The sequence below is a fragment of the Triticum urartu genome, chromosome 6A, assembly GCF_056163025.1.
Source record: "Triticum urartu cultivar PI428250 chromosome 6A, HENAU_Tu73, whole genome shotgun sequence".
In the NCBI taxonomy this organism is placed as follows: Eukaryota; Viridiplantae; Streptophyta; class Magnoliopsida; order Poales; family Poaceae; genus Triticum; species Triticum urartu.
The window spans coordinates 539,530,652-539,554,685 of record NC_141878.1 but is presented as its reverse complement, the minus strand read 5'-3'; the positions used below and the strand labels follow the sequence as shown (position 1 = coordinate 539,554,685).

The following is a 24,034-nucleotide window of genomic DNA, read 5'->3' as shown; positions in this document are numbered from 1 at the left end:
GATGTAACTAAGTGCTACAACTACCTGAACTATCTTGATTATAGATATATTTGCATTATTCAATGACTGAAGTATATCCTGATTGATAGGTAGTTCTAATGTTCATACCCAGAATTTATTGAGCTCATTTTAATCTTTGGTTTGCATGTCAATTTAAGTAGGAAGATGACTGTGACCATATAATGGAGAGAGCTTGTGAAATTTCAACTAAATATTAAGCCTGATATCAAATAGTTGGAAATGCTTCTCGAATCTTCGTCCAGGCTGATGGCACACTGAACAAGTTATGCCATGTATGACGTCCCATCTTCTTTGATTTAGTTACTTCTTGTGATTGGCCTAATCGTACCTGCGGGACATTCAATTTTGATTTTTCTTTGTGGGGATTCAGTATTTTTATTTAGTTGTGAGGTTAATTTTATTATTGCGCAGACCTCATATTCTTGCGTGCTTGATTCAGTTCTTGACTTGTATCTATTCATTCTTGTGTATTGCTTCTCCCAGAAGGCGCATTTGAAGGAAGAGAAGGTGGCTATTAATAACTTCGAAAGATGAGCTGAGTGACTTTTTTGCTTACATCAGGCATGCTTGATTTCTATGGAGATACTCCCTCTGTTCCTTAATGTAAGTCTTTTTAGATATTCCAATATAGACTAATACGAAGCAAAATGAGTATCTACACTCTAAAATATGTCTATATTCATCCGTGTGTAGTCCATATTGAAATCTCTAAAAGGACTTATATTTAGGAACGGAGGAAGTACATGGTTAATGCTCTACCGAAGTATGTGCATGCAAGGCACAGTTTTAGATTGGTTTGCATTTTATGGGCAAAGTTGTTGGTTTTCGTAGCATGGCAACCTTCAGATGTTGATGCAAAAGACAAGCGATGCGTTACTCGGTGCAGTTTTCATATGGTCTATTTAATTAGCTTTTGTCTGATGTCTTCATGGTACAAGGCATAATTTTGCCAAATGTATTGCTTGATATACTGGTAGGAAACATAAACACACCTACATGAACTGTTTCAAGCTTTGCTTTGCTTTGCTATGTTCTTAACTCAATCTATGTTATTAACTTCCAATAGCATATTACATGAAATATTCATTGCATCTCATTTTGCACCCTGGTCCACTCACCAAAAAAGGGGCAGCCCACAGTGTTTTTGTAAAGAATGCAATGAAGCAAAGTAGAATCTTGTATTAACTTGTATCAATCTTCTTTTTGCAGTACTTTTGCATGCAGTAATCTTGTTTGTGCCTTTGGAAGCGAGGAGATCCAGACTGAAACAAATGCAGCAAGGAAGATATTTACTACAGACAAACATGTGCACTGCAGTTCTGTTGAGAGAGATTAAGTCAGGTGCACATTTGTTTCGGGTAATATTTTCTTTTGTTGACATGAATTTTGTTTACTATAAACAGATTTGTCCATAGGATTTGAGGCTGCAACTAGCAGATCTGAAAAGCATTTTTTTCTTGCTTCACTAGGAATCTTATGGGAAGTAGTGAAACTATGATTTGGCCCTGGAGGCGTCACCTAACAATTGTGCTTGCCAGGTTAGTTTCTGTTGTCAGGAAGATGACCTTAATGCATTGGTAAGATTTGAGGTTGCTCTCGTCCATAGGTACAGAAAAAGGTTACCAATATTTACATATTCTAGGCTTGCTGACGAATGTCGCACTTTCTTAATCTTCCATATCACCAATACTTGAAATGTTTATTTGATGTGGATGCACCATAGAGTAGTGTTCTTCATTTGATGTTGCTTTTAATTTTCAATGTTCAGTGCAATACAACAGTATGGCTCTTGCTGAGAATTTCAATCTGAAGCTAACTGGTATTGATGTTGTGCAACATCGAACGTTCAAATCTTTAGAATCAGTGGACAAAGTAGTTTCTTGTACATACTAGATCGGACAATCCTTTTCTGTTGGAAGTATATTGTTGGATCTTAGATCAAGAGGACGGTATTTTTTTTTAAAAAGGAGGGCAGCCCCCGGCCTCTGCATCAAAACGAAGAGGACGGTATTGAACTGGTCTTTCATCTAATTTTCTTTTTAAGGAACCAATTTTTTTTTAGCAAAGTTAGTACAATGGGCGAGAAATCAGCTAATTCGTTTTCTTGTTGTTGATAAAGAATGTTTTAGGACAATGTTTGTAGCTAGACTTTGTGCATAGATTTGTACTGTAGATGTGTAGAAGGAACCACATTGTTGGTACCTGAAGGCACACTCAATAAGATTATCTACCCTTTTATTATTTGGTTTGCGCCAAACTATCATACATTCCATTGCTTGGTTGGTCATGTAGGTGACAAGTGATGATCTACTTACTATAAGTCTATAAGTGGATATATTTTCTTTTCAACTCTTGTCACCTTGGTATTATTTTTTTGTTCTTCAAGACTTGACATGGATGACATCTAGGGGCAAATGGAAGTTATGTTATCCATATAGACAAAATGAGATCTATCTTGAAATGCAGAAGGTTTGTGCATTATAGTTTTATTGGGTGATCGTGAGAACCAGCGCCGAGGAGATGTTGCGGGTCATCGAGGAGTACATCACGCCATATGTTCATGCTCGCTCGTCATCGTGGCAGTCGCATGCTATCCTCGCTATCTACCGCTGCTGCTGAGGGGTACCATCGACGCTCATGTGATGGATCGCTTGCATGTCACCGGTGGGGAAAATTAGGGAAACTTAATAAAGTATAGTTTGATTATTTTAAATGTTGAGTTTACCTCACATACTCTGTGTATTTATATAGTACGCTTACAATATTTTCATATTATGTACTCCCTCTGTAAGCAAATAATATAAGATGTTTTAGGTCACTACTTGTCCAAAGTGTGAGGTGAATTTTCACTTGAAGATGAGTGCATAGTGTCAAAAAAACGTCTTACATTATAAGACAAAGGAAGTAGAAACGGAGGTAGTAGAAAAGAAGCGAGAGGATGTGACAAGGATAAGATGTGCGATATGTTGTGGAGCAACATGGTGATAGAGGAGAGGACGATGGAAGTAATAATAGTTAAGACGTGATTTACATATCCAAAAATTAAATTTAACAAGACGTGTAAGCACGATTACTAGTCCTACAAAAAAGTCACACGCGCGATGATTCAAACCAGCGACCTCCTCTTTCTGACCAAACTGCACTATCCACTCGGGACAAATCACGTGTTGTGACTGCTTTTATCGTTTTCACTCTTTTCTTCTGTCTTTCCTTGTATCTTACTATTTTTTCCCTTTCCTTTTACTTCTTTTTATTTTGTCAAAATGCACGGAATTTTTCAAATTCGATGATTTTTTCAAAATAAATGAACCTCTCTTTCAAATTGCTAAACAATTTTCAAAATTAATGATTATTTTAAAATTCGTTATTTTGCTTAAAATTTGTGAACGTCTTAAAAATTCGATGAGTTTTTTTCCAAAACCCGTGACCTGTTTTGAATAAAAAATTGATCTTTCAGCCTTAGAATTGTGGACTTTTAAAAAATCAAAGATTTTTAAATTGATGGCCTTTTTTCCAAATTGTCAACTTTTCTTCAAAATTGATGAACTTTTATTCGACATCGTTGAACTATTTTTAAATTCTTGTATTTTTTCTAATTTTTTCACAAAAATCGCATTTTTTCAAAATTTGATGAATCTTTGTTCAAAACTGATGAACTTTTTTCGAATTACATGAACTTTTTCCCATGCTGGCAATTTTTTATTGCAAATATATTATAATTTTTTAATGTTTTTTGTGGGTGCAGAATATATGTTAATGTTTTCTTAAAAGAAGTATGAAATAACACTGTTTTCGCATTATAGACAATTATATTGTCTTGGTCCAATGGTTATCGTGTTCAGTCTTTGGCTGACGGCATTGCAATGCAGGTTTGAATCCCACGTCTCTCATATGCTGATTTTTTTTTCTTTGCGCCTGTTTTTCAAAGAGGTTGCTTGGCCGGCACACTAGGCGTAGCACGCGAGCACCATGAGCGCCAAGCGGCGCTGAGAGCGCCAAACAGGAGCTCCCCACATTCTGTCCCGGGCCCATGATTTCCCTCACCTCCTGCGGCACGATCCATAATTTCGGGCTCGACCCTTCCGCCAGCCTGCCCTTTCTGAGCCATGGCCCATAATTTCACGAAATCACAATTAAGGAGTACTCTTTGTAAATGTCATTCCCACCTCTCCAGGATGCAATAGAGGATTTTTTTTCTTTTTCCATAGATCTGTTTATTCAAAATGTTTTATCTCCTAAACTGTGCGTCCAAATTTTGAACCGTGTTCACTGTTAGATTCTTTGCATCGAGATCTTCAAAAATAGATACCATGTTGATAGGGTTCGATGATTTTTTTCATAAAAAGTACAAAAAACCAAACCGAAGCATGTTTTCTTTCCTATTTTTTCCCTTTTCCCAAAAGGCACAGTTGTGCCTCTCATGGAAGCAACTCTGTTCCTCCACGATAAGCAAACCAGTGCCTCTCATGAAAAAAAATCATTTTTTTCTTTTCCTGCCTATTGCGGAAACAAATCTGTGCCTTCACGAAAAGTAAATCTATGCCTCTTGCGGAAGAAAAAAACACATTTATTTTCTTTTGTCGAGAGGCTCACGGAAGGAAATTTGTGCCCTCAGCCCCTCATGTGAAGTAAATCTACTCTCATGAAAGACCGAGAGGCACAACTGTGCTTTTAGCGAAACCAAATCCGTGCCTCCACAAGAAGTAAATATGTTTCTCTCGCGGAAGAAAAAACAAAACACGTTTTTTGCCCTTTCCCTAGAGGCACAGTTGTGCTTCTCGTGGAAGCAAATTCATGCCTCCACAGAAAGTAAATCTTTGCCCCTCGCGAAAGAAAAATAAAAGAAAACATGTATTTTCTTTCTTTTTCAAGAATCACGGTTTTGCCTATTGAGGAAGCAAATCTGTGCCTTCTTAGGAAGTAAATCTGTGCATCTCGCGGAAGAAAAGTAAAAAAGGAAAAGCATTTTTTGGCGCAAGTTTTTTTCCAAAACGTAAGGAAAAGGAAAACTGAGAAAAAAACAAAAAATCTCTAAAAGCCGAAAATACGTGCATAATACTCAGTTTTCGTTTTCCTTAAGATTTGGAAAAAAATTGCGCGAAAAAAGCTTTTTCTTTTTCTTTTCTGATTTACTTCCTAATGAGGCACATATTTGCTTCCTCAATAGGCATAGCCGTGACTCTTGAAAAAGAAAAGAAAAAAAAATATTTTTTCCAAAACCTAAAGAAAACGGAAACTATGAATACTCCTCAATGATCGCCCAACACGCCGAGGCTCCCTAAAGTACTTCTTGACACTTATGGCGACTTGTCAATCTCAAAATCTACTAATTCAGTTTGTTGTTGAAGATACTCATAGGATATGGTGTGCGTGGTAAGTTTATATGTACGAGTGTTTGTGTTGTATTTTCGTTTTTTTTAAAGGAAGCGACTAACCACCAGTCGATTGGTCACTAACCATCAGATCCGCATGATACTTTCGATGGCTGAAACAACGCTTCACATCTAGGTGCAATCTCGCATGCAGCGTTGCGGTGCAATCTCCCATACACATATTTTGGTTTGCATGGAGTGCACGTCCTATTGAACCCAATTAACAATGCATGCATGTAGAGAAGAAAAGAAGATGATGTCAGCAAAGATTCCATTAGAAATTAAACTTCAAGATGTTTTGTAGCTCAAACCGTTGGTCCGATTGAAAAACCGTTTTCACATAAAAAATTCGTCGCGACGAAACCTTCAAAACTAGATCCCATGTTGGTATGTTTCGATGATTTTTTTTCGGGTGAAAAGTTATCAGACCTAGGCTAAGTAAGTTATCACCTATGTGGTACGTCAGTTACCATCATGTTTACATGGAAATTACCGGGGCGTAAAAATTGCTCCTCCAACATTCTCTCCTCATGCAAAAATAGTAGAGCACAGAAAACCTGATGTAATTGTAAATCCTCACTATTTCGAAAATATTTTATAGCTCAAACCGTCAATTTTGATTGAAAAATCGTTTTCACATAAAAATCCACCACGATGAGAACTTCAAAACTAGATCTCGTGTTGACATGTTTAGATCACTTTTTTGGTCAAAAGTTACTGTAAAGTTATCAGTTATGTTATATGTATATTAACATGTTATTTATACAGAAGTGACCGGAGATGTGTTTTAAACGACTTCTTCCCCCTGGGTCAAATTTACTGTGGTATTTATATCTAAGTTATCAGCTCCCGGATGCATACATTACCGTTCTATTTGCACATAATGAACCGGGGTATGATTCAATAAATTTTTATTCCGGTATAAAGTTATCGCGTTGTTTATACCTAAGTTATCAGGTCTATGATGTGTGAGTTACCATGATATTGACAAAAGTTAACGAGGTATATTTCATCAACAACCCTCCAGCACTCCTCACCACCGTCGCCAAACTTACCAGGACTGGGGCACATAAATTATCTGATCTGCGATGTGTGAGTTATCATGTTATTTACACAAAAAATTATCATATATTTCATCAACCACCCTTCGCCCACCCAGTCACCGAATTTACCAACGAGTGGGGTACATTAATTATTAGGTCTACAAGGTGTGAGTTACCGTGCTATTCACATAAAAGTTATCGGGGATATATTTCATCACCCCTCCCTCACAAAAAGTACCAGGACCGGGATGCATAAGTTTCGGGTCTCTGATGTGTGAGTTACCATGCTATTCACACGAAAGTTACCAGGGGATACTTGATCACCACCCCTCACCCCCCCCCCCCCCCCCCACACACACCAAAGTTATCAGGTCTATGATGTGTGAGTTACCATGATATTGAAAAAAAAGTTACTGGAGGTGTATTTCGTCAACAACCCTCCCCCACCACTCACCACCGTCGCCAAAGTTATTAGGACTGGGGCACATAAGTTATCAGACTGTGATGTGTGAGTTATCATGTTATTCACACGAAAAGTTACCAAGGGTATATTTCATCAACCACCCTCCCCCCACATGGTCACCAAATTTACCAAAAAAACTGGGGCACATAAGTTATCAGGGCTGAGATGTGTGAGTTATCATGTTATTCACACAAAAAGTTATCAAGGATATATTTCATCACCCCCCCCCCAAACCAAGTTATCAGGTCTATGATCTGTAGGTTACCATGATATTGATAAAAAAAGTTATCGGAGGTATATTTCATCAACAACCCTTCCCCACCCCTCACCATCGTCGCCAAAGTTATCAGGACTGGGGCACATAAGTTCTCAGGTCTGCAATGTGTGAATTATCATGTTATTCACACAAAAAATTACCAAAATGTATATTTCATCAACCACCGTCCCCCCACCGAGTCACCAAATTTACCAAAAGACTGGGGTGCATTAGTTACCAGGTCTATGAGGTGTGAGTTACCGAGCAATTCACATAAAAGTTATCGAGGGTATATTTCATCACCCCTCCCCCACGAAAAGTACCAGGACCGGGGGGCATAAGTTATCGGGTCTCCGATGTGTGAGTTACCATGCTATTCACACGAAAGTTGTCGAGGGATACTTGATCACCCCTCCCCCCTCCCCCCGACAAATTTATCAAGACCAGGGTACATAAAATTATCAGGTCTGTGATGTGTGAGTTATCGGGGTGTTTGTATGTAAGTTATCAGGTTCGCGGTGCGTTAGTGACCACGTTATTCACACAACATTGTTGCGGGATGTTTCAACAAAAAAATGAGGTCAAAAGAATCACGTTAGTGGGGAAATCATTGACCGGACCACTATTTTTTAATGTTCAAATTTGTATTAACCAAGAACAAATATCATGTAAACTTGTTTCAAAAACAGCAAGTCTGAAGCCGGGCTAGTGGTTTGTGTCGTAGAAATTACTACTTGAGGAACAGGGTTCGATTCTTATCCAGCACAGGAAGCTATCAATTTTTTTGAAACATGGATAAGGATGCGATCGGTAAATGGTCCTCTTAATTTAGGAACATGGGCCGATGGGATGTGATGATGCGAGGAAAAAAAGTAGTGGGAACGGGCCTGCATCGGGGAAAAAAGGAAGAGGGAACGGGCCAGTGTCGGGATATACGTGGGTTGTGCGGGCGATCCGAATGGGCTGCTTGGGGTCGTGCGATCCACAACGAGCAACGATCAGGTCGTACAGATCTATCGCTAACTTCCAGTCGAGCTTTAGGAATTGGCGCAAGTACTACACCACACAACAATTTTTCAAAAAAAAAATTCATATCCCTCGTCACAAATCTTGAGTCTGGAGTTTGACTCTAGCTCCCAGCAAAAAAATTCTGGAATTAGCACAGCTCTTATTTTGATGCTATGAGGTATAAAAGGTTAAGTTCTCATGTTTTCCACTTTCAACAACTAAGAGGCTGTAGCTTGTTGGTCGAAGGGAACATGTGGAGCCTGTGTGTCCTGGGCCGATTCCCATCGGGCGCTTTATTTTTCTTCCTCGAAAAAAAATAGCTAGCGATATATCCAGTGTGGGAGATCGAACGTGGATCGTGCGTCAGGCGAATCGTGCATGCTTGTCGCTAATGACCAGTCAGCAGGTATTTAGCTTTGTCGTTTTTAAAAAGCTAGTGATTTCGCTAATTTCTGCGCGAGTTGAACGGTGAAGACTTTTTTTTAGACAAGACGGTGAAAAGAAGACATAAAAGGCCCGAAGGCCTTGGTTGCGTCGTGCGCGCTACGCGACTCAAATAACTCGCAAAGGCCCATAAAGCCCATGGCTGAAGCAAGCATCCTTTCATTGGCCCGACAGTACAACCACTGAGCCCACCGGCGGCGCCTCTCCTGCAGCCGGCAGCCACGAGACAACGGAAGGGGCCAGCCATGGCGACGGCGGAGAACAAGAGGCCTCGGAGCAGCGGCGGCGTGGAGAGGCCGCCGAGTAGGAAGGAGGTACTCATACATCTCCCCTTCCCCTCCTCCTCTTGCATCCCCGATCCCCTTTCCGCTCCCTGCGGCCAATTTCATTGCAAAAATCTATTGTATGCTGACATTTGTTTAATCCCGGCATTCGAGATTGGCGAGTAGGATGGAGCTGGCTGAGGCCGTAGCGCCAAGTTCAGCACACCCATTATCCATGTGTTGATTCCGCGGAAACATGTTGAAAGTTGCATCACCTACACCTAGATTTTTTTTTTACTTTTCAGCAACACAGGGATTCAGTGAACACCTGGTGACTCTGGTCCCTGAATCCAGCTGTTTTTGTGATAAATAGCAACCATGCCATGAATCAGCATTGCTGGAGAACTGATGGAGGTTATATGTATACTGGGAGCTCATGCAGATATCATGCTTTTGGATAGATATTGGGGAGGAAGAAGGCCATCAAAGAACTTATAAGGAAAGCTGTAGCTGTGAAGGACCATCTTGCGCAATTCCCGGATTTTCATAAATACGAGAGAAGTGGTAACCTACATTTGTCTCTCTGGTGAAAATTTTCTGTGCTGTAGGACAAGTAGCTACTAATGTACCATTTGGGTTCAGGACACCTACTGTGTGTTTCCTGGATTCAGCTTTAGAAATTCAACAAAAGAAAATTGAATGCATCATTAGGCCTTAGCAATTGTATTCGAGACAACACTTCTTGCTTTGGGCCAAGCATTGTCTTTTTCTGGAGGAGAACTGCACTATAGCAGGCTGAACTCGTATTTCTTATATTTAGGTTTTTCGATCTACTTGGAGTCTGGGCATGGCAATCAGCTTCCAGTGCCAACGAGGAAGTACATCCAAAATCTTCTCAAGGTTGAATACCTTACCTGCCTACTGCTTTAGGATGTTTGTGTATGTACCTTTTTACAAGTAACCCATGATTATTGAATGTAACACTGGTAAACAATAATTTAGGCTAACATGAAGGGAACTTATGGATCAGAATGGACTTCAGAAGAGAAAATTAAGCGCCGGGAAATGGTTGCTCCAGAAGCACGATATATCCTGATCTGCCAATATGCAGACAGTGATATTGCCAAATGTTTCATGAAGCAAGATTCAGGGGTGGAATGTGCACATGTGACATGCCGTGGAGGCCGCTTGCTTGGTTTTGTACACTACAGATTTGTTGTTGAAGAGGATGTTCCTGTTCTTTATGTGTATGAGCTACAATTGGAGTCTTCTGTCCAAGGGAAGGGGCTGGGGAAGTTCCTAATGCAGTTGATTGAACTTATAGCTTGCAAGGTGATCTGATTTTTTGAAGTTCCTGATAGTTTATTGTTCTGTTCTTCAGAATATTATGTCAAGACATAGAGTGTCATGGTGTGGTCTGTGTCTTCTGGTTAATGCATTTTTTTTTGTTCCTTGCCCAATTACTATTCTGGTGACATCTCAGCTGGAATGATGATAAAAGAATTGACCCAGAACACATGTATGCTTGCAGAGCCAAATGGAGGCCGTGATGCTAACAGTTCAAAAATCTAATACAGATGCTATGGCTTTCTACAACAATTTGGGGTAAAGTCGTAAATTTGCATTTCATGTCAACAACTTATCTGGGGTGCACTGAACGGATGTACCTTCTGGTTGTTGGTTACTTATGGTGTCTCATTCACTTTGATTGCAATATTTTAATTCACTTATTCTGTCTTGCAGATATGTAATATCCAGTACCTCGCCATCACGAGTGGATCCACTGGTATTACTTTACCAAGAAATAGTATCCACAGGAACAAGATATTTGTATGTTGACTCCTTCATTTTCCACAGATTGGAATTCATAGAAGCTATGAGATCTTGTGCAAGGCATTTGAATCTGAAGCCAAGTGCAAATTGGAGGTGTGTAGCATGTTCCATATTGTGTAGATCCACTGTTAACCTAGTAAGGTTACTGATTCCGACCATCTACGTGTCACTGATGTTATGAATTGGTTGTGTGGCTCCTCTTTTGCTTTGCACTAAAGCTTTAATTACTTAGTACTGTCCACATAACCTATGATGTATGAACGTGTAGAGTAGGACTCTGCGTGATCTGCTACTGATTAAATTTGTGCTATATTCAGTAGATGCTCTTCTACTGCATATGTATTTTTTTATCCCAGCTAATGAATGTGCATCACGGTGTAATGTGCAGGAAGGCAAGTAATGCACGGGGGAGCACAACACGACTGTGGTTGCATAACAAGCTCTGGCGGGATGCGACAGCCCATGTTTTTGTGATTTATTTGGAGTAGTACAGGATGTTTGGTTTTATATCTTCAGAGCCAAGGTTTGCCGTACCAAACTTGTGAATATTTGTTCCATTGGCAACTTTGACCATATTTACCTACCATTAATTAGGTTTGATGGCAAAATTTTGGTTTGGTCATGTTTTCTTTGGCTATCTGTTTAATTTCTAGAGCCAAATTTGGTTATGTTATCAATGAGTTTTGTCTGAAACTATTTTGCTGATACACTTTAGGAAACAAGCACGATGGTCCACCACATCTGATGTATATGGGGTAGACTTGGTCGAAGTTAAAGAAGTGAACATCGGACCAGTACACAAGTTGTTTCACATAGCTAAAGAGATTCACATATAACAAGTTCTCAATTGGTGCATTGCTCAGTTCACGGTGCATCCTAGCGCTTTCTCCTTGGGGCTCTCTTCCCCTTGGCGATCGTCGCGCCGGGGCTCCAGTTGATCTCCCCTTCCTCTAGCTCCCCCTCCTTGTTCTCCTTCTCCCTGGATGTGGCAGCAGCAGCAGCAGCAAGGGCCTGTGACCGTTTGAACCTGAGAATGAGCCTCTTGCGTGGCGGCAGGTCCTCCTCCTTGATATTCTCCGTGTCGTCGTCCACTTTGGCCTTGGCCTTGCTGACGCCATGCTCGCTACGGAGCACCCCGCACCTGGCACACATGTACTTTCTCCACTTGAAGGGGTACTTGGCCTGCTTGAACTCGGTGCAGAAATGCTCGCCCTCCTCTCCTGCAGATATCTTACTCTTGTTGGCGCTGCGCTCACCTTCATCTTCTGCAGAGAGCTTGTACTTGTCAGTGGATTGCTCACCCTTATCTCCTGCAGGGAGCTTGCTCTTGCTGGTGTCGTGCTTGCCCCCATCTCCTGCGGAGAGCTTGCTCTTGCAGGCGTTGTGCTCCTCACGGAGCACCCCACACCTAGCGCACATGTACCTTCTCCACTTGAAGGGGTACTTGGCCTGCTTGAACTCTGTGCAGATGCGGCGGCCCTCATCTCCTACGGAGAGCTTGCTCCAGCGGATCACGACGAGGAGCGGCTTGCCACTGCTTGTCGACATCCTCTCACTCTGTACTCTCTAGATCTAGCCCACACTCTTACTAAATCTCTTTCGAGTCTTACAGATCTGATATTGACGATGACCGTGATCAATCTCCTGACCATTTATAGGGAGCAATTTTTAGGATGCAAATTAATATCGTAGTACAGATTGGCATCGCCAAAGCAAGCAGAAAGTAATTTCAGCATGCATGGGGCAGCACGGTGCCATGAGAACCATAACGCCTGTGTGTGCACGAGTGTCTTGTGCAAGCGCTTGGCGTCCACTGCTAGTGCCAAAGCAGCACGCTCAGCCCATTGTTTCTTGCGGTGCTGGTGATTGTTTCATATATGCATCCAACAACCAAAGCCACGGCTGATTGCTTTTGCGCTGGCGGTTGTGGTGCATTTCGTCTCTTTAGCTAGAACCCCTCTTGCTGACGCTATGGTGAGTCGAAGAAGTGCCTTTGTTTCTTAAAGCTAGATAGAAAAGGAAATGAGTCTATTTATCTCTGCATCAGGTTTTACAACACAAAGCACACTAGAATTCAGAGGCTGCAAACAAGAGACCTGAACCAGATTCAGAAGGGAGGAGCATAATGTAAATTTGACGGCCAGTGACTAGCATAGTTATATATATATATATATATATATATATATATATATATATTTGTAAAAGGTATAGGAAAAAGAAACAAGCATATGGCCATGCTTATCTAATACTCCACACTATAGTTGGCAAACATTTAGAGTATGCCTAAAAGACCCATACCATGGAAACATGTACCATGTGATAAAAAGTTGTAAGATTAAACTGTTGAGGACCACGGTAGCGATCTTTTTTCTAGTAATAATTAATGGCTGTGGTTTATCTGATATGTTGTAACGCTAGGCTGTAGATAGCAGGCTGGCATGTCTCCCAGTACGAACAATACACTGCTGTGCGTAGTAAATCATTAAGGCCGCACCGAGGGTCAAGATTTGACTCTACTCATAGCAGTTTGGAAACTAATGCATCTGTCTTGTCTGAAGATGGCCGTGATGCATGATTTTGGATTTTGCCGAGCCAATGAATGGATTAAAATGTGGCTTCGAAGTTGCATCATGCATTTGTCAGTTTGCTTCAACCTGTTGTAGGCGCCATCTACTTTCTGAACAGAAGTACTACAAGTCATTGCTACCAAGTAGGAAAGTAAAAGACAAAAAGGGAAGGTGAAGACATTGAACAAGACAAGAAAAGCACATAAATAAAAGAAGCAATGGCTACTCAGAAATGGGCTATCAAGGACATTTTAGTTGGTTATGTTTTCTTTGCCGCCTGTTCAACTTCTGGAGCCAAATTTCGAGAAAAATCGTAGGAAACAAGTGTGCCATCCGGGGATTGGTGACTTCAATTTTTGGGGTTTTTTTTTGGTGACTTGAAAACTTATGTTCAGTTTCCTGTGCTATTTGGTCTCAAACGAATTTGTCTGAAACTATTATTGCTGATACACTTAAAGGAAACAAACACGATGGTCCACCCCATGGGATAGACTTGGTCAAAGTTAAAAGAAGTGTACCCCATCAGACCAGTACACAAGTTGTTTCACATAGCTAAAAAGATTCACATGTAACAAGTTCTCAATGGTGCATTGCTCAGTGCATCCACAAACTTTCTCATTGTTTCACATACCTGAAACACATGTACTTTCTCCAGGATAACTATTGGTTTTACATAACATTTAGTCAAATGATAGTTTCGCAACATAAAACCAACGAGCATGCTGGTGAGTGGTGATAGGCTTGGTTAGTTTCAGACATAGTGGAAAAAGTTATATTATTACATAGCAACTTGGATGCAACAAAAGAGCCCTTTTCTAGGAGCAAAAGTCTCCTACTAGTAGTTTATATTGATATATTTTTTGTAATATATGACATGTATTAGGTTGGTCAAATTGACGACCTAGGGGCACGCACACGCCCTGTAAACTGAGAGAGAGGTAGTAGTTTGATCCAGCATCAATGAGTATAACAGCGAACTGGTAACTGGCTGAACCACAAGAAACATGAAACGAACTATTTATATAAATAACAGTGGATAGTAGCCCATTCATCGGCTGCACGGCGGATAGGGAAGGTTGCCACGTAGCTAAAGTTCTTCTCCTACTCAAGGCGTTCATAGGCACACGTGACACCCAGAGCGCATGACGTTGACTGCTTGCGCACCCGCCGTGCTTACATCATGACATGATCACGAACATGCCGCAAGCGGGTGTAAAGACCGTCAGACGGTTGCACACCCGTCGCGCTGCAATCCGTCATACCGAACATGTGTTCCATAGAACGAGCCTAGGAAAAACATGATTGGGCGTCTAAAGTCTATTCAGAACAGCAGAAATACGGCGCTATGTGTTCTTGTAGTGCTTAATTTGTGTGCCAACTAAGAAGCCGCATGTAGCAGGAACGCCATCTGAAGCTGAATCTAAAGCTGAAAGTATGCCTAGGCGTGGTGTTTGCTATGTTCCTCACGCCTCTCGCGCCTACAAATTCTATGTGGCTACTATGTGCTCCCAATATCGAGACAAAGCTTAAAACTCGCATTAGGTCTTTGTATGATCCTCGTATGGTCAGTCTATATAACTTCTTCACAATATCTTCCTTTTTATAAAGGAGTAAAGGGGAGCAAGTTTGGTTTAATGCAACAACTACTATACTGTTAAAGATAACTTGCACGAGTTTTTTTCTTCTTTGTTACAAAAGCGTAATATATATGATCAGATTGCTATTTTCTCCCTCTTAATGTGGCCAATACTTACAGTGTAGTACATGTTTACCAATGCTTGTATGCAACCTTTCATAAATTCATTTATTATGCTTCCTTGTGATGGTTGCTTGGGGCGGTCGATCTATGAAATATGCAAATTAAGTGTAGCTAGAAGTGAACAATCAGATATTCATAGACTCGCTTGAAATTTTAACGATCACTTTGATTACGTCCCTAGACTAGATTTTTCATTTCCATGTGAAATATTTTCGAGGAGAGTTGGTTAAGCTGATTGGCCAAGTAGATAATGTGTCACAAATAAATTACGCCTATATATAGGAGAGTGTTAAATCATTTATAATTTGCCAACAAAAGGCCTAAACAGGAAAACCATATCATAGGAACATGGCCATCAATGTGTTATGAAAAAAGTCGTTGTAATAAGATGAAATTGTTGATGATAAGCTCAGTAATATTCTGTTGCTGCGAGTTAGATAGTTGTGTTTATCTGTACGGTGTAACACAAGAATATACTCCCTCCGTCCCAAAATAAGTGACTCAACCTTATTTTGGGACGGAGGGAGTAGTTGCTAGCTTGGTGTTTCCGAACAAAAAATCTGAATCCAAATTGAGCATGTTTACTGGATGGATTGTAATAAGTGTCAGGCATAATTATCTTCTAGTTGCAACGAAACAATAGCCCGGTCATCTAATATGTTCTAACACTAGGCTATAGTCAGAAGCATGGAACTTGCACACCGCAGGAGTACCGAAGCAAAAAAAAAAGAGATATAAAGCTAAGAACAGGATTTTATCAAATAATGATCGTATAATTGTGCGGTATTTTTTTATGGTTGGTGCTGAGCATATTTTATTATATTCTAGTAATAATTAATGACAACAATGGTCATGATTGTCTAACAATTGTGATGTTATACTATAGTTGGTAGGTTGGCATGTCGCATAGTATGGACAATACTGAAATATCGCTTGCACGGTAAACTTGAAAACCACAAACAAGACCGAGACTATGCAGTTACTTGTAAAATGTTAACAATCATAATTGGTTGGAATTAGATGCATCGTATTTTAATTTATATTTATTTTCACAACAATATTTTGTACACTTTTCTCCCTACTTGAACTTCGCAAGCATTCTACCATTTGTAAGCAATCTGATTTTTTTTACATGTGAAAAAACCTTCATTTATTTAGCCATTGTATATGTCCAAAGATATGTACAATTAAAATGTAATCTCTACATCCAAATATATAAGGCTCTCTCGAATTTTGATCCTAATTTTGACTAAAAAATAGTTACATGACATAAATACTGTACCGTTGGAAACCTGTTTCAAATATGAATCAGCTAACATACCTTATGTGGCATACTCCACGTCGTATAGTTGGCAGCCTCGTATGTAGCAATGTAGGGGTGTTAGAACATTTAGAGTACGCCTAAAAGACCCATACTATTGAAATATGTATCATCTGATGAAAGATTAAATTGTTGATGACTAGCGTAGTGATCTTTTTTCTAGCAATAACTTTTTTTCGAGAAGGGGAATTTTTCTTTTTGAAAAGGGGAATATATTAATATTAAGAAGATACCAATTACACCACTCTCTGCACCAACAAGATGTCACAAAAACATCTATAATGCACATAGCCCGGAAACAAAACAAAAAAAAGAAAGTAAAAAAAAAACAAAGGCCTCGCCACAATGATCGATTCCTCTTGTTAGCAGCACACAAATGGCCACCAAAGACAACATCCGAAAAACATAAAAGGTCTCAAAAAGCGACGCCTTTAAGAAGGAAATAGTGCACTAGCATCGTCGTCGCCCGATCCAAGATCTTAGTTTTTCACCCTGGAGAAAGTCTGAACTCTCAAAACAATACCTTGCGTAAGGCAATTGCCATGCACAACCAATGAAGACCAGACCTTAAGTTTTCACCCTGAAACTCCTGACTCGGCACCCGAGGAGCACCACCAAAAATGAAATCCTCCCGTGTTGCTTCTGAAAATTATCAAACACCTGGCTGACTCCATCGCCTCCAAGGACCCCTCCACCTTACTAATCCTCCGATCTTAGCCATCATGGCTTTCTCCATTGTTGTCTACACCATGGAAATCGAGATGCCGACATGTCCCATGGCTCCAACAAACAACAAAGCTTCGCGCCGCATCCTCATGGAGCCATGTAGGCTGATATAGGCGCGCACGACCGGAAGCTATCCATTCCAGATATCCTTGGGCAAGATCTCCGGCAACAGATCCGGAACACGTCGCCGGCCAGATCAAGTAGGACCGATCATGCAGATCGTTGCCGTAGTGCGATAAGAGTACTAGGACCGCCACCACACCGCTGCCTCTACCATGCTGACGCCATCACCGCCACGACGGAGGGCACTGGTTCGTGTTGCCCATAGCCCGCGTCATCGGCGGAGGATGGTCGCCAGTTCCGGGCAGATCCCGATCCGCCGCCACCCCACACCTGCATGATCCGCCGGGCACAAGCGCTCTCAGCCAACTCCTGGGGGAACGAGCACGCCTACGTCGTCCCTCGAGTCGCTGGACCCAAGCGCTCGCAACCATCTCTCGGGGGAATGAGCCGCTGGACCGTCCCCCGAGCCGCAGCTCCCCGCCTAGGCAGCCGGACCTCGATCCACACATGGGCCACCAAAGGAGGGTGCTCAAGGAGGTCTGGCCTTTCGTCACCCAGATGCGGAATGCGGGAGAGCCCCCGATACCCAACGGCGATGGCCTCCCTCCTAACCATCGTGCCAGGAGCTGAGAGGCACTAGATCCCCGCCGCCCCCTTCACCGGTGGTGCTCGGCTTTGTCCGGAAGCAGACTCGAGGGGCGACGAGGTATGGGAGCAGGGGAGATTGGGGCGCCGGCGGGGTTGTAAGGGTTTCGTCCCCCGATCGCCTGGAGGAGGCGACACGAGGGTTGGAAACGATTCCCGGCGTCTCCTAATCCTAGTATCTCTTTGAGAAGGGGATATATTAATACCGCGAAGATATCAATTATACCCGTCCTCTGTGCCAACAAGATGTCCAAAAGCATCGATGATACACATGGCAAAAAAAAAGAACATAAGAAAAAAGGCTCCAATACAAACAATACACTGCTGCTCTACGACTCTTAAGTACTACTACCTTTGTACCAAAATATAAAATGTACCGCAGAGATAAAGGGTACTGCGTAGGACGGGCTACAAAGAAACTTTGCTTTCATATGTAATAAACGATGCAACTATTCTCAGTTGGAAATAAAGCACCAACATGCATTTCCATTTAAAAAGTAGTAAAGTCAAGCCCGCCCAGCTGTTTCAAAAAAAAAAAAGCCCGCCCAGAGGGTCAAGATTTGACTGTACCCATAACAGCTCATAGTACTTTGGAAATAAGTCAGCTGAATCTGATCAGTGGCTGTCTCTGCCTAATCCAGCAAGTGTGTACAAGAGTGCATAACAGAAATATTTTTCCTTGTATTTTCAATTTTTCATCCTGTACTCTCTTTTCACTGAACTGAAACCTGCAGGTCTTTGTGCTCCTAGTTATCTTAGCTGATTATCTCTACATGTGTGCCAACATTTACTAGCCACTGTATTTTTCTTGTCTGAAGATGGTCGTGATGCATGATTTTGGACTTTAATTGCTGAGCCAATGGATTAAAATGTGGCTTCCAGTTTGCATCATGCATTGTCAATTTGTTTCAACGTACTTACTTTCTGAACAGAATTACTACAACAGTCATTGCTACCAAGTTGGAAAGCAGAAAATAGAAAAGGAGAAGACGTGAACAAAACAAGAGAACCACGGAAATAAAAGAAACAAATGCTACTTCGAAATGGGACTATCAAGGAAAATAGCCAGCACAAACATTAGCGAGCTCAGTCACTGATACACGGGCCAAATGTCCTTCACAACATACTCCCATTAGCGAGCTCACGGCTAATGAGACTTGACACACAACGCAGGCTTGATCACCATTCACGTGCTCCCAAAGAATCCCCTCAAAAGAAATAGGATCGCCTCAAACGATAATGAGCACACAGAGGATGGAAGGTTTCTATGCCGTTGCAGTAGACCCACTGGTTAGGAAAAGATGATTGCTCGGTGTCTAAGGTATAAAATCAACTGCTGAAAAAAAATCAATGTGTGGCCTTGTAGCGCTTTCTGTGCTGATTACGAGGCCTTATCTAGCAGCGTGAAGGCCTTTCACTGAAAATAAATCTAAGTAGGGTGATTGCTATGTTCCCCATGCCTCTCATGCTTACAGTTTCTTTGTGGCTACTATGTGCTACCATATCGACTACTCGCAATAGGTTTTTGTATAGGATTCCCGCATGGTCAGTTTGTATAACTTCTTCACAACATCTTTCTTTTATAAAGGAAGTAACGGAGAGCAAGTTTGGTTTAATGCAGCAAGTACTATGTTGTCAGAAAGAACTTGCATGATTTTTTCGTAAAGGTACAAAATCATAACATACATGATCTAATTGCTTTTTTTTCTCTGTCTTCATGTGCCTAACCAGAGTCTAGTACATGTTTATCAATGATCGTATCCACTCTTCCATAAATTCATTTACTATGCTTCCTTGAGATGTTTGCTATACAACTATGCAAACTAAGGGCATCTCCAACGCCAGACCAAAACAGACATAGTATTTGTCCGTGGATGCGTCCAAACATGTTAGTGAATAGTGATACGGGAGCTGACCATCCAACGCTTGCTGTAAACATTCGTTCGCAATACAAATAAATTCGGACGTAACTTATGCAAACACAACAGAATTCATTCAAATGGATATAAGTTTGATATATCTTACATACGAACAATTTCGTCCGCTCAACTAAAAGATATAAATACCTAAACTAGCTTGTTGCGGACGATGGCCTCGTATGGGTGCCCGAGCTGGCCGGGAGCACCTCCGTTGCCGTTCGTGCCGTTGTTGGAGTGGTCCTTCTAGCGGAGGAAGGGCGCGGGGGCGCGCCAACCCTACCCGATCGCCGCCTGGCGCTCCTGGAGGAGTCGCTTCGCTTTCTCATGTGTCGTGCGGTGGGCCGCCTCGGACAACGCCGACAATGGCTGGGGAGCCCGGGCCTTTCCCCTAACAGCGCACGAGGGGGGGGGGGGGGTGGCGAGCTCCCCGCCGAGGCGGCATCGTCGTCGCACAGACGCCTCCTTGGTGGTCTGCGACTGGTCGCGAGCCCAGGCCTCCGCAAGGACCGAGTGACGCGGCGCATTGTGCTGCCTCCCTAGCTGCCCTCTCTCCGGCCATCACGATGCTCCGCGACGACGAGGAGGCTCCACCACCGTTACAAAAGAGGTAGTGGAGGAGGCGCCCGCACGCCTTCACGATCACCGGGTGAACCTCCTCATGTCATTATTGTGCCAAATGTTGGCCTAGTCGATGCGGCGGCAACGCCGGCTCCTCCTTCACGCCGCAGTTGCGCGGGGGGGGGGGGGGGGGGGAGGATACCGGCTCTGCCTTCACACAACGTCTAAATTAGTCGTTGACATGTCGTCTACTGTAAGCAGCGCATGGCTTTGTGGGTGATTGTCTCTTCACCTCTATGGGAGAGTCCCGGTCTGTCCTCCCATAGCAGTCTCGATTTCTTCTTTACAACAGTGGCACGGTGGCTACGCTCTAGCCTAGGTGTGTGGCGTGCTGTCTCGGTGGATCTTTGTAACATGGTTCTTGTTGCAAAGCCCCCCAAGCGCACCAAGATAGCAGTTGCAAAGGTTCTCAACTGGCTGAGGCGGTAGATCGGACGGCTATTTCTTACAGCATCTGACGGTTATTGTACCGGCCGATCTAATTGATTTATCATCCTGTTGATGCGTAGCGCTGCCTTTATTTTTCTATTTTTAATTAGTGAATATTTTTTCAAATTTGCGAACAATTTTTGAATTCATGATTTTTTCAAAGTCACATTTATTTTAATTCAAGATTTTTAAATCTGTGAACAATGTTTCGATTCATGAATAATTTTTAAATTAATGAAAACTTTTCGATTTTGTGAATAATTTTTTTAAATTCACTAATATTTTATAATTCATGGATATTTTAAATGTAATAACCTTTTTTTTGCAAATTGACGAAGATTGTTTGCATTCGTGAACATTGTTTTGAATTCATAAACACTTCACTTTAAATTCACGATTGATTTTCAAATGCATGAACAATGTCAAACTCATGAACATATGTGAACGGTTTTAATATTAAAATAAAATTGGGAGAAATAAATAAAAAAAGTGAAAACCAAAAAAAGGAAAAAGAACGTAGGTCTCGCGTGCGGCGCTAGTTTTATTTTCGGCGTCACGCGCTGGAACAGATCCATACCATCACCCCACGCCAAGCCGAATCCGTTGAGCCGGATCTGGAGGCCCAACGAATTTACCAAGGCCTAGAAAGCCCATGGGTGAAACAAGCACCCTTGTACACCGGCGCTTCCTCCCGTCCCGTCTCCAGCCGGCAGCCACGAGGCAACGAAAGGGGGCAGCGATGGCGACGGCGGAGAACAAGAGGCCACGGAGCAGCGGCGGCGGCGTGGAGAGGCCGCTCAGTAGGAAGGAGGTACTCATATTTCCCCCCTCCCCCACCGCTTCCTCTTGTATCCCCCAGCCCCCATTTCCCCCGCCCGTGGCCAATTTCATTGCAACAATTTGTTTTAGTTTAGTCACGGCACCCAAAATTGGCGAATAGTCGAATAGATTGGAACTGGCAGTGGCAGAGGCCGTAGAGATCCATGTGTTATTCCGCGGAAACATGTTGAAAATTGGTTGCAGCACCTAGATTTTTTACTTTCCAGGATTCGGTGCCTTTTCCTCTTAGCAACACAGGGAACACCTGGTGACTCTGGTCCCCTGAATCCAGCTGTTTTTAAGATGATAGCCACCATGCCATGAATCAGCATTTGAAGAGAACTGATGGGGGTTGCATGTATACTGGGAGCTCATGCAGATATCATGCTTTTGGATAGATACTGGGGAGGAAGAAGGCCATCAAAGAACTTATAAGGAAAGCTGTAGCTGTGAAGGATCATCTTGCGCGATTCCCGGATTTTCATAAATACGAGAGAAGCGGCAATGTTCCATTCGGAATTTCGGATTCACGACACCTACTGTCTTTCCTGTATTCAGCTCTAGAAATTCAATGTGAGAAAATTGAATGCATTGTTAGGTCTTAGCAATTCTAATTGAGACAACACTTCTTGCTTTGAGCCTAGCATTGTCTTTTTTTGGAGGGGAACTGCACTGTGGCAGGCTGATCTCATATTTCTTATATTTAGGTTTTTCAATCTACTTGGAATCTGGGCATGGCAATCAGCTTCCGGTACCAACGAGGAAGTACATCCAAAATCTTCTCAAGGTTGCATACATTTAGGATGTTTGCATATGTACCTTTTTACAAGTTCCCATGATTATTGAATGTAACACTGGTAAACAATAATTTAGGCTAACATGGAGGGAACTTATGGATCAGAATGGCCTTCAGAAGAGAAAATTAAGCGCCGGGAAATGGTTGCCCCAGAAGCACGATACATCCTGACCTGCCAATATACAGACAATGATATTGCCAAATGTTTCATGAAGCAAGATTCAGGGGTGGAGTGTGCACATGTGACATGCCGTGGAGGCCGCTTGCTTGGTTTTGTACACTACAGATTTATTGTTGAAGAAGATGTGCCTGTTCTTTATGTGTATGAGCTACAATTGGAGTCTTCTGCCCAAGGGAAGGGGCTGAGGAAGTTCCTAATGCAGTTGATTGAACTTATAGCTTGCAAGGTGATCTGATTTTTTGAAGTTCCTGATAGTTTATTGTTCTGTTCTTCAGAATATTATGTCAAGACATAGAGTGTCATGGTGTGGCCTGTGTCTTCTGATTTATGCATTTTTTTCTTGCTTAATTACTATTCTGGTTACACTCAGCTGGAATGATGATCAAAATTTGACCCAGAACGCATGTATGCTTGCAGAGCCAAATGTGGGCCGTGATGCTGACAGTTCAAAAATCTAATACAGATGCTATGGTTTCTACAACAATTTGGGGTAAAGTGGTAAATTTGCATTTCATGTGAACAACTTATCTGGGGTGCACTGAATTGATGTACCTTCTGGTTGTTGGTTACTTATGGTGTCTGCTTCACTTTGATTGCAATGTTTTAGTTCACTTATTCTGTCTTGCAGATATGTAATATCCAATACCTCGCCATCACGAGTGGATCCACTGGTATTACTTTACCAAGAAAAATAGTCTCCACAAGAACAAGATATTCGTATGTTGACTCCTTCATTTCTCATAGATTGGAACTCATAGAAGCTATGAGATCTTGTGCAAGACATTTGAATCTGAAGCCAAGTGCAAATTGGAGGTGTGTAGCATGTTCCATATTGTGTAGATCCACTGTTAACCTATTAAGGTTACTGATTCCGATCATCTACGTGTGACTGATGTTATGAATTGGTTGTGTTGCTCCTCTTTTGCCTTGCACTAAAGCTTTAATTACTTAGTACTGTCCACTATAACCCTATGATGTATTGTGAAAAAAGGCCTATGATGTATGAACGTGTAGAGTAGGATTCTGCGTGATATGCTACTGATTAAATTCGTGATATATTCAGTAGATGCTCTTCTACTACATATGTACTCTTTTATCCCAGCTAATAAATGTGCATCACGGTGAAATGCGCAGGAAGGCAACTAATGCACGGGGGGACGCAATACGACTGTGGTTCTACCTCTATCTATGGTTGCATAACAAGCTCTGGCGGGATGCAGCAGCCCATGTTTGTGTGATTTATTTGGAGTAGTACAGGATGTTTGGTTTTATATCTTTCAGAGCCAAGGTTTGCCGTACCAAACTTGTGAATATTTGTTCAATTGGCAACTTTGACCATATTTGCCTACCATTAATTAGGTTTGATGGCAAAAATTTGGTTAGTGTCTTTGGCTCCCTGTTTAACTTCTAGAGCCAAATTTGGTTAGTGTGTTAATGAATTTGTGTGAAACTATTGTTGCTGATACACTTTAGGAAACAAGCACGAAT

At 41.9% G+C, this 24,034-nt stretch overlaps 2 protein-coding genes and 1 pseudogene across 5 annotated transcripts; 2 read left to right on the top strand and 1 right to left on the bottom strand.

The window, feature by feature from the left end:
* Positions 1 to 8,721: 8,721 nt before the first annotated feature.
* Positions 8,722 to 11,342, top strand: LOC125514790 (uncharacterized). 3 transcript variants are annotated; one of them, XM_048680141.2, is made up of 8 exons: positions 8,733 to 8,921; positions 9,332 to 9,434; positions 9,691 to 9,770; positions 9,873 to 10,202; positions 10,402 to 10,475; positions 10,614 to 10,656; positions 10,728 to 10,796; positions 11,092 to 11,342. In XM_048680141.2, the coding sequence occupies exons 1-8, from the start codon at positions 8,853 to 8,855 to the stop codon at positions 11,101 to 11,103; spliced, it is 780 nt and encodes a 259-aa protein (XP_048536098.2). In that variant the 5' UTR covers positions 8,733 to 8,852; the 3' UTR covers positions 11,104 to 11,342. The 3 variants fall into 3 exon arrangements, with proteins under 3 accessions (XP_087384813.1, XP_087384814.1, XP_048536098.2); XM_087528687.1 differs by having other exon boundaries at positions 8,722 to 8,921; positions 10,614 to 10,796; XM_087528688.1 differs by lacking the exon at positions 11,092 to 11,342 and having other exon boundaries at positions 8,728 to 8,921; positions 10,728 to 10,823.
* Positions 11,343 to 11,476: 134 nt separating this feature from the next.
* Positions 11,477 to 12,307, bottom strand: LOC125514792 (uncharacterized). Its single transcript, XM_087528689.1, has one exon. The coding sequence runs from the start codon at positions 12,249 to 12,251 to the stop codon at positions 11,580 to 11,582; it is 672 nt and encodes a 223-aa protein (XP_087384815.1). The 5' UTR covers positions 12,252 to 12,307; the 3' UTR covers positions 11,477 to 11,579.
* A 9,029-nt stretch (positions 12,308 to 21,336) lies between these two features.
* On the top strand, positions 21,337 to 23,947 carry LOC125514789 (uncharacterized; annotated as a pseudogene). The gene is made up of 8 exons (XR_015608778.1): positions 21,337 to 21,561; positions 21,968 to 22,142; positions 22,277 to 22,356; positions 22,443 to 22,772; positions 22,964 to 23,036; positions 23,175 to 23,217; positions 23,291 to 23,359; positions 23,681 to 23,947. The product of XR_015608778.1 is annotated as an uncharacterized LOC125514789 (transcript).
* The last annotated feature ends 87 nt before the right edge of the window (positions 23,948 to 24,034 follow it).

Coding starts and splice junctions, on each gene's coding strand:
- LOC125514792 (XM_087528689.1), bottom strand. CDS start 12,251: ATGTCGACAAGCAGTGGCAAGCCGCTCCTCGTCGTGATCCGCTGGAGC.
- LOC125514790 (XM_087528687.1), top strand. CDS start 8,853: ATGGCGACGGCGGAGAACAAGAGGCCTCGGAGCAGCGGCGGCGTGGAG. Junction 8,922..9,331: donor GGCCGCCGAGTAGGAAGGAG/GTACTCATACAT, acceptor GCTTTTGGATAG/ATATTGGGGAGGAAGAAGGC. Junction 10,203..10,401: donor TTGAACTTATAGCTTGCAAG/GTGATCTGATTT, acceptor GTATGCTTGCAG/AGCCAAATGGAGGCCGTGAT.